This window comes from Lampris incognitus, chromosome 14, assembly GCF_029633865.1.
Source record: "Lampris incognitus isolate fLamInc1 chromosome 14, fLamInc1.hap2, whole genome shotgun sequence".
Classification (NCBI taxonomy): domain Eukaryota; kingdom Metazoa; phylum Chordata; class Actinopteri; order Lampriformes; family Lampridae; genus Lampris; species Lampris incognitus.
This window is the reverse complement of record NC_079224.1, coordinates 37,612,842-37,623,214: the sequence shown is the minus strand read 5'-3', so window position 1 is coordinate 37,623,214 and position 10,373 is coordinate 37,612,842. Positions and strand designations below refer to the sequence as shown.

The 10,373-nt window shown below is 48.4% G+C and overlaps 1 protein-coding gene across 3 annotated transcripts in view; it reads left to right on the top strand.

Moving 5' to 3' along the window:
* The window catches only part of epha4b (eph receptor A4b), a 107,263-nt gene that overhangs the window by 80,975 nt on the left and 15,915 nt on the right, over nt 1–10,373 (top strand). For 2 of the 3 annotated variants that reach the window (XM_056292979.1, XM_056292980.1), the window contains 3 exons: nt 1,776–1,843; nt 4,618–4,743; nt 5,105–5,290. In XM_056292979.1, the coding sequence (XP_056148954.1) occupies nt 1,776–1,843; nt 4,618–4,743; nt 5,105–5,290 (380 nt within the window). The remainder of the gene's footprint in view (nt 1–1,775; nt 1,844–4,617; nt 4,744–5,104; nt 5,291–10,373) is intronic. The other variant, XM_056292981.1, reaches the window with a different exon arrangement.

The window sequence follows — 10,373 nt, the reverse complement described above, 5'->3', positions numbered from 1 at the left end:
TACTTCTAATCCATTTCCCCCCTCTTTGTCTGTCTGTCTGTCTGTCTGTCTGTCTGTCTGTCTGTCTCTCTCTCTCTCTCTCTCTCTCTCTCTCTCTCTCTCTCTCTCATTTCTTTAGTCACACCATAAAGCTCAGGTTTTTCATGGGTTTTTATCCTTTCGTTTATTTTGCACACGCGTTCTTCAATGCTTTGTTTGTCTTCCCCATTCAAATACTTTCCTTGCCCTCCTTTTCTTCCGACTATCAGCCGTCCTACCTTTCTCTCTTTTACGGGCATGCTCCCTTTGTCTCACCGCATCACCGCCAACGCTGCTGGATTGCAGCCGATGTCACCCTCAGCTCTCTCTCTCTCTCTCTCTCTCTCTCTCTCTCTCTCTCTCTCTCTCTCTCTCTCTCTCTCTCTCTCTCTCTCTCTCTCTCTCTCTCTACCTTTGCCTCCCTTCCTCCCTCCCCGCTGCTAGAGCCAGCCTGCAGTTTCACTTGGCTCTCAGCCTGAATCAATGGCGCTTACAGCGGACAGACGCTAGACGGCTCTGTCGGGGGCACCACGGGGCCACACGCTGCCGTCATGTCACATAGCATTCTCCTAGTTCCCCCCGTCACCCCGTTTCTTCTGCGGGAGGGAGGCGATGGCGATGGAGGAGAGGGAGGATTCCCTGTGTTCTGGACAGAGGAGTAGAGAAGAGAAGGGAGGTGACCCGATAGGAGAAGATGAGATGGAAAAGAGAGAGGCGAATGAAGGAGGAGAGAGAAAATGGGATGATTTAGAAAGAGGGAAGAGAGGGTGGAGAGAGGAGACGACACGGGAGGAGCAGACAGAAAAAGCCGTGTGGTATTTATCTGGTGATGTGGAAGCGTACCTCACTGTTTATGGCTTTTGCCTCAAATGTTGATGATGAATTCGAGAGGGCAGTTAAGCTGAGAGACAGGGTTATGACGGCGATGAGGGCTCTTAAATGGCGTGGTCAGGGGCTGAAGCCCAAAACAAACAGCACCAATGAACACACATACACACAGACACACACACACACACACACACACACACAATGGCATCCCACCGAAAGGTCTTTTAAACTGAGCGAGTTCAACATGTCCAAACAGCTGGACAGCTGGGCCGCGCTGTTCAATTCATCAATATGTGGTATTGATCTTACGGCGTGCATGCTCCGTGTGTGTGTGTGTGTGTGTGTGTGTGTGTGTGTGTGTGTGTTACCGATGGCAGTACTAGTTAATGGCCAGAAGGGTCCATAAAATGGTAAAAAGAGTAGCGTGTTAATGACTGGACCCATTTGCGCTTCTGTAGAGCGATATGTGAGACCCACACACACACACACACACACACACACACACACACACACACACACACACACACACACACAGAGCGGTGAAACCGCGGGCAAAATGAGACAGCGTGGGGGAAGAAACTGGCAGGGAGAAGCATAAAAACAGAGGTATGGTGAGTTTTTTCTCCTCCGGGCTCTGTCTTCCACAGGGAAGGGGAGCAGCAGGAGAAACCGGAGGGAATACCCAGGCGGCCGTGTGTGTGCTGCTGGCTGTTCGCAGCGCAGCACGGGAATCTCTTGGAAAAATCATCGGCTTGTTTTAGCACACAGCAACACTAGCACAGGGGCGTAGAGGGGGCAGAATAATGTGAAAACCCGGAGAGATAAATTGGGCCGCAGCCATAAAGCGGCATCTGTGGGGTGTAAACACGCAGTCATAAGAAAAGGGCTGGTATCGGGGCCGTAATCCTGCTTTGTATTGTTTTTTCCAGGCATTGTGGATATATCAAAGCCAAGCAGGATCCTGATGAAGAGAAGATGCAGTTCCAACATGGCCGAGGTACACCGCACACAAACACACACACACACACACACAAATAGACACTGACATACATGTGGGTCAGTTGTAATGACAGTGGCCTGGACCCGTGCTACGATACGGGGAAGTGGGGTAATATTTGCTAGCGTGTTGGTAAGAAACACAAAGGAGGGAACTCGTGTTTGACACAGCATCCTCACATAGTGGAACGTTCAAGACAGCTGCAGTTCTGCAGCGCTCTGATGTTGATTTGATTGGATGTTCACAAGGGTCCCCTGCTCTAGAAATGCTGCACCCTGAGCGTCCGGGTAACGTAGCGGTCTGTTCCATTGCCTACCAACACGGGGATCACCGGTTTGAATCCCCGTGTTACTTCCAGCTTGGTCGGTCGTCCCTACAGACGCAATGGGCCGTGTCTGGGAGTGGGAAGCTGGATGTGGGTATGTGTCCTGGTCGCTGCACTAGCGCCTCCTCTGGTCAGTCATGGCGCCTGTTTTGGGGGGAAGGGAAACTGGGGGGGAGGGGGGTAGCGTGATCCTCCCACGTGCTACGTCCCCCTGGTGAAACTCCTCACTGTCAGGTGAAAAGAAGCAGCTGGCGACTCCACGTGTATCAGAGGAGGCATGTGGTAGTCTGCAGCCCGCCACTGGATTGGCGGAGGGGGTGGAGCAGCGACCGGGACGGCTCGGAAGAGTGGGGTAATTGGCCAAGTACAATTGGGGAGGAAAGGGGGGGGGGGGTGGCCAAAAAATAAAATTAAAAAAAATAAACACAAAGGAGGGAACTGATATTTTACACAGTGTCCTTACATAATGGAATGTAAAAGAGCGCTGCAGTTCTGCACCGCTCTGAATTGATCGTGATGCTGCTGATGTTGATTTGATTGGATGTTCACAAGGGTCATCCACCCTAGAAATGTCACACCCTGAGGCTCTGTCAGATAAAAGCCTCTGTCAAATGTCGTACCGTATGCCATAATGGACACACTCACTTTTCTCCCCATTAAACACATCACAGTTACTCAGGCTGTTGTTATAAGCCGCGTAGAAAATCATCGGTGTGTTTGTTTTGTTTTAGATCAATTTTCTTTAAACTTGTCCGGGTACTACATGATCAAACTCACACGCACAAACATATACCCATGCATACACACACACACACATTTGCATTCTCTTTGTGTACACACACCTAAACAAAATTGCACTACAGTGCATTACGGTGATCAGAGTGATTTACATAAGTACCTGCTCGTACATGACCTGCTGTTTTCAAGAGACAATAGGTGGAAAATCAATCAGCTTATGCCCTGTTTAACGCTTCGCAGGCAAAACCAGAACTGAGTAAGAACACGGAAGCGGATGTGTGTTCAGTCAAATGGAAGACTAACCTTCAGCTTCAGTCTTCGGTAGTCAATCACAGGGATCGCCGGTTCGAATTCCCGTGTTACCTCCGGCTTGGTCGGGCGTCCCTACAGACATAATTGGCCGTGTCTGTGGGTGGGAAACCGGATGTGGGTATGTGTCCTGGTTGCTACACTAGCGCCCCCTCTGGTCAGTCAGGTCGCCTGTTCAGGGGGGAACTTGGGGGGAATAGCGTGATCCTCCCACGGGCTACGTCCCCCTGGTGAAACTCCTCACTGTCAGGTGAAAAGAAGCGGCTGGTGACTCCACATGTATCAGGTGAAGCATGTGGTAGTCTGCAGTCCTCCCCGGATCAGCAGAGGGGGCGAAGCAGCAAGGGGGACAGCTCGGAAGAGTGGGGCAAGTTCGCTAAGTACAATTGGAGAGAAAAAGGGGAAAAATCCAAAAATAAAGACAAATTACAGGTTTCTGCTGCTGATGAAATTGTGCAAAAAAGGGCCCGCCAGTGACGCCATCGGTGGACAATTCATGAATCACCATCTTTATATATGGCTTTTGGAGGCATTTGCTACAACATCCATATGTAGCGTTTTTGTTGACATTTTAATTTGACCAATTTTGATGTAGCCAAAGACATGTAGGTCAGGTGAATTAGCATACTAAACTCTCCCTAGGTGTGTGTGTGTGTGTGTGTGTGTGTGGGCGGGCCCTGTGATGGCCTGGCAGCCTGTCCAGGGTGTCACCCCACCTGCCGCCCAATGAACTGCTGGGGTAGGCATCCCCGCGATCCTGAGAGCAGGATAAGCGGTTTGGATAATGGATGGATGGATGGATGATGTAGCCCATCGAAACAGGTTATGGGCCAACCAGGAAGAAAGTTTAGTTTTCCCACTCACAGGTTGGCCGCCTGTGACATCACTGATGGACATTTTCCGCATAATTTCGACAGCATTTCAGCAACACGCAGGAGACAGATCAGTATTATGGCTGCTAATGAGGAAACTAGCCCTACACCTTATATTTAAAGAGAGATAATGCTGAAAAATTTGATTGTTTCCCATAAAGGATACCTATACTTATGAAATATCAGCTGATATCTTCTTTGGGACATGGATGTCCTGCTGCAGTATCCATGAGTAAGGCACCAATCCAAGAGAGACTGCTTGTGGCTGACTTTCTATTCTGGCTTCTTATGGATGAGACAAATGAAAAGAGAAATTTTTAGTAAAATTCATTGTCATTATTATAGCGAATATCTTGGAGAGAGCCCATCCTGAACTTCTGAATGTTCTTATGGTGCAAATGAACAGTAAAAAGATGATAATCCAGATCTGAAAAGATATGACCGCCAGACTTCTTGAACAATTTATGGAATGTAATAATAACTTCTCTCTTTCTCTCTACCTGCCTGCGTCCATCCATCCATCGCTGCAGTGAAGCTTCCAGGCAGCAGGACCTACATCCATCCCCACACCTATGAAGACCCCAACCAGGCTATCAGGGACTTTGCCAAAGAGATTGATGCGTCCAGCATCCGCATAGAAAGAGTGATAGGAGCTGGTGAGTCAACCACTGGGTTGCGGTGAATCATTCCTGAAAAATAATTACAGTACGACTTCAATGTCTCATAAGTTGACATTTAGCTAGGAATAGCATTAAACTGTGAGTAAGACACTGACGACAAAACATAAACAAACAACCTCTAGGAATTTAACATGCACATAGAGATTTACTCTAAACATATAAAGTACATCTGTATCGGCAGAATTTAAGATATAAAAATCATCATCTGGATATATGGATATATCAGCCGCACACTGACAAACTGAGAGGACGATGTTTTTCTGTATGTCCATCTTTTGTCTACTACAGGGCTTCATGATTTCAATGTTATATGTTGCATTTGTGTGCGTGTGTGAAGGTGAGTTTGGGGAAGTGTGCAGCGGTCGGCTACGCATCCAGGGAAAGAGGGAGATCTACGTGGCCATCAAGAGCTTGAAGGCGGGCTACTCTGACAAACAGAGGAGGGACTTCCTGTCCGAGGCGTCCATCATGGGACAGTTTGACCATCCGAACATCATCAGGCTGGAGGGCGTGGTCACCAGATGTGAGTGAGCTACAGCAGCCTCGTTTCAGCCTCCTGCTTTCCTCTTCCTTTAGGTAGAGGACGAACTTTAGCAATGGCGTTCATACATAACATATTCCCTTTATGGCTGCCGTTAGCTACCTGTGTGTGTGTGTGTGTGTGTGTGTGTGTGTGTGTGTGTGTGTGTGTGTGTGTGTGTGTGTGTGTGTGTGTGTGTGTGTGTGTGTGTGTGTGTGTGCCCGTATGTGTGTGTGTGTCACTCACCTGTGTGAAACAGTGCAGGGCTGCGCCATTAATGTGCTCAGATAAGACCGCCGTTACCATGGCAACATGTTGATGACGCACAGCAACATTCGTGTTGGAGAGAGCTTTCAAAAGGGCCACTTGTTTACTTCAGATGATTGTGTTAGGCAATTAGATAGTGCATCTGGTTTACACAGGTGAGACACACACACACACACACACACACACACACAGACCTGGTTTTAAAAGACAGTCAGCTGATCCCTATCACGCTGTCTCACCGCCTCAATGACAGCCTCGCTCTAATCCAGCCCCTCATTGGCTCTGTATCTCTGTCTCTCGCCTCTCTCGCCCTCCCTCTCTTTGTCTCTGTCTCTCAATCCAATTCTCTTTTTCTGTCTTTCTCTGCCGCATCCGACTGTTTATCTGTCAGTCGATCTGCCCCTCTCGCGCGGCGGCGTCATTATGTTCCCCGCCGCTGTTGAGACAAACTTTTGCTTCGGTTGCGACAGCTTATCGTTTTCAGCCTCCATGAGAGATGGGTGGAGCGAGATGGAGTTAAAAATGCGATTGGAAAGGGAAAGAGACAGACAGACAGACAGAATGGCGTGCGCTCAAACAGATGGGTAAAGCCTCACTCCCTCACCTCTCCTCCTCCCGCCCTCTGCCAGAAACACCGGCAGACCTAAACAGCTCCTCGCACACCACACACCGGTGCTCAGCGGCACTCGCATCAGCAACAAAAGAGCCGATGCATATGCATAGGCTCTCGCCATGAATATTGATAATTCGTTGAGTTAATTGGATGTGTTTTTTTTGCCGCCATGAATATTCAGCAGCGCGCATGTTAAGAGTGAGATCCCTATGCATCACTTATTTAACTCCTTTCTGTCATTCAGTTTCTCTCTTTCTCGCTCTCTCGCTCTCTCTCTCACGTTCTCTCTCTCTTGCTCTCTCGCTCTCTCTCTCTCACGCTCTCTCTCTCTCTTGCTCTCTCGCTCTCCTCTCTCTCGCTCTCTCTTGGTAATACTAGATGTTAATTGTGACCTTTGGATAGCAGGATTGAAGTGGTTTGTTGTAAGTATTAACATGGTAAATCAGATGTGCTTTTTTTTTCCAACAGGAGGGATGTGTAATTACTGTGCTTTCTTTTCAGCGGCACATGCGTTCACACTCATTCTGCACACACAAACACACATTCTATTGACGGGGGGGGGGGGGGGGCTTTCCAGCGTTGATCCCAATGTCTTGGAAATGTTATCATTGGGAACAATAGCCCTGCTGACTACACATAAATAGGATAATGGCGGTGTACAATAGATGAGCTGCAGATTTCGACTCAGCAGAACGGGTTTCTTCACTGCGTTGATTTGCTCCGCACCGTGAATGAAAACCATTTCAGGATAAGAATTTCTTTTATTGGCGAAATGCGTCTTGGACACGCGAGGAATTTGGGCTTGTTTGTGAGCGTGCACGTGTGTGTATGGCGTGCCGGTCTGCGTGACGAGCCTCCCTACTCGCGCGCCCGTTTCTATGTGTCTTTGTATTCACCTGTCTTCATGGCACATTGAGAAACTGATAGGGCCCCTCAGAAACAAATCTCACCAGCCGAGCGGTAATTTCACAGGTCACAGCCCAGGGAGTCTGCGTACGTGTGTGTGTGTGTGTGTGTGTGTGTGTGTGTGAGAGGAGGGGTGGGTGAGGGGTGAGCTGGGTCAATAACTCCTCCAGGCCCTTTTCTTCCAGCACCAGCTGGTCCCTTCACACCACCCACAGTCTAATCAGCCATACTGACCCTTCCTATAGTGGTCCCAGGTGTGTGTAGTTGGGTTGTCACATGGCGAGGAAACGGTAGCAGCGGTAGTGTAGTAAGAGGCTGTTATAGTAATAATTGCTGTAGTTGTAATAGAATACTCTTTATTAGCCATTTTGTACTCACAAGTGAAATTTACTCTGCATTTAACCCATCCTAGCTGTGTAGCTAGGAGCAGTGGGCAGCCGCCGTGCAGCACTCGGGGACCAACTCCAGTCCTTCTTTCCACTGCCTTGCTCAGGGGCACAGACAGGGGTATTGACCCTAACATGCATGTCTTTTTGATGGTGGGAGGAAACCGCAGCACCCGGAGAAAACCCACTGCAGACACGGGGAGAACATGCAAACTCCAAACACAAAGGACCTGGGACGGCCTGGGGTTCGAACCCAGGACCTTGTTGTTGTGAGGCAACAGCACTAACCACTGGGCCAACGTGGAAGTATTAGTGCTTGCAGTAAGAGTCTACTACTACTACTACTTCTTTTGGCTGCTCCAATTAGGATCCCATTGTACTAGTACAAGTACCGGTACAAGTACTTATAGTAAGATTAGGAGAGGAAAACCAAGGTAGTGGTGATCCGGTATACTATAAATGTTCAACTGTAATGGGAGAGGTCCCGGAACATATCATTAAATCTGTGTTAAACACTGTAGACCCCACGGTGGTGTTATATTGTCATGATGCAGCCGTATCTTTAACAGTACTGGATGACAATGACTTTTATTGTAAACCTATACTGTAGCCGTCAAGACGTGATCATGTATAACAGCACCCCCCCCCACTCACCGGAGTGTACTACCAAACCATTTAGAAGTGAATTCATACATATTCATGAACAAAAAAGGAGCACAAATGGTCAACAATTACAAGTGTGTTTTGGCATTGAATTTCAGCTGGCATTGAATTTCAGCTGCTGCAAATGTCATTTGACAGGAGCGGTTAGTTTTCAGATTTGTACTGTTGCCAAGTTCATCATTCCTGCTCACAGAGAGATGGGCAAATCACATAATTTGGAGTGGGGGGGGTAGAAAAAAAACTCAGCTATTGGTCTAGTTTATATGGAATATAACACTCCATACAAAAACTAACTAGTTCGCTACGAGAGGTGTGGGATCTGCGCAAATAGGTGCCAAAAAGCAGGCGGTCCAAATCAGACAGGTGCCGGATCCTGCTCCGGCAGGATCTGGCACAAAAGAAGAAGCGGGAGTTGTCACTGTTGCAGAGCAGTAATGCAAAGTGGGAGTTACTCGGCATCAGTATTACTAGCAGTAGTTGTATCGCCATGGTGGTAATAGTAGTTCTTACAGACCAAGTACTCGGGTCAGCTGGTGTAGTCATGGTTCTACTGAAGCAAATAGCAGAGGCAGCTGTTAGTAGTAGAAATAGCGTGTATTGTTGTAGTAGTAGACTCAGTAGTAGTGCTACTTGTATGATAGTAGTAGAAGTCGTAGAGCGGGTAGGTGTGATCACAGTGTAGAGTGATGGTAACAGTAGAGGTCTGTTGTACTAGCTGTACTAGTACTGTGTACAGCGGCAGTGAAGGTAAAAGTAGAGGTCTGTTGTACTAGCTGTACTAGTAATATGTACAGCGGCAGTGGTGGTAAGAGTAGAGGTCTGTTGTACTAGCTGTACTAGTACTGTGTACAGCAGCAGTGATGGTAAGAGTAGATGTCTGTTGTACTAGCTGTACTAGTACTGTGTACAGCAGCAGTGATGGTAAGAGTAGATGTCTGTTGTACTAGCTGTACTAGTACTGTGTACAGCAGCAGTGATGGTAAGAGTAGATGTCTGTTGTACTAGCTGTACTAGTACTGTTGTACTAGCTGTGGTTTGCACAGTTTTATGCAAAGGTGTATGCCTGAATTAAGTGGTCTCTGTACCCCCCCCCTTTTTTTTTCATTTTCGGATGTCTGTTTTCCCTGTGTAAAAACCTGGTGAGCCATCAGCCCCTGCCAAGTGCCCCCCCCCCAATAACCTGCCCCGCTGTCTGCCGCCTGATTGTTGCTATTGTCATGCTAATGTGCACGGCACACGCGGAAAAAGAGAAAAATAGACCTTTCTCTTCTCTATTTATCTCCCCTGCATGTCAGAAAAGAGCAGCAATCTGCCCCCCTCATCCTTTCTACCTCCCCTAACCCCCCCCCCGTGTCTTCTTATCTTCCCCTCATCTCCCCGTCCCTCATTTTACCCATCCGTCCTTTATGTGTTTTACAATCGCTGCAACAATCGGCTCATTTGGAAAACCCTCAATTACCGAGTCCCATCTCATCTGCCCACATCTTGCACACTCGCAGATACATGCACACACATGCACCCACACACACACACACACACACACACACATATGCATGCACTTTCTTCTCCCCCTTGTATGAGGACACTAGCAATTAGTTTTAGCGTATTTGTGCAGAACAAAAAAAAAAGCCTCCTGTAACGTTCTCCATCCGTGTATGTGGTGCTTTTCAGGTTCTGAGCGTGTGCAGATGGGGAGGTTGGATGGCGTAGACAAATGAGGGAGGTGACGGGGGAGAGTAAAGAAAAAGTGTGTGTGTGGTTGTGTGTGTCGGTGGGTGGGTGTGTGCCGGTGGGTGGGTGGGTGGGTGGGTGGGTCGGGGGATACGACGGGGAGGTGGGAGTGGATAGATGAGAGGAGTGAAGAAATGAGGGGAGGAGGGGTGGGAGAACAAATGAGGGTGACAGCATAGATAGGTGCAGAGATGTGAGGGGGGGCAAAGGAAGAAGGGGAGGGGAGGAGAGACGAACATGAGGAAATGAGAGGAGACGAGAGAGTGGAGAGGGCCGTAGGAGAGGTGAGGAAAGGCGAGGAGATAAGATTATTGAGTTCCTGTCTCTTTTCTTTCTCCCTTTCTTTCTCCACCCCCACTCCCCTCGTCCCCAAGTCCTACCCCCCCACCCCCCACCCCCCTTACAAGAACAAAGATCTGTCCTGTGTTAAAAGCCTTGTACCATTTTGGTTCAGGCCCCCCTTAACATTAATCAATACCGCAGTTATTTCATTTTCTCGTTTGTACCGAAGATCTGCTCA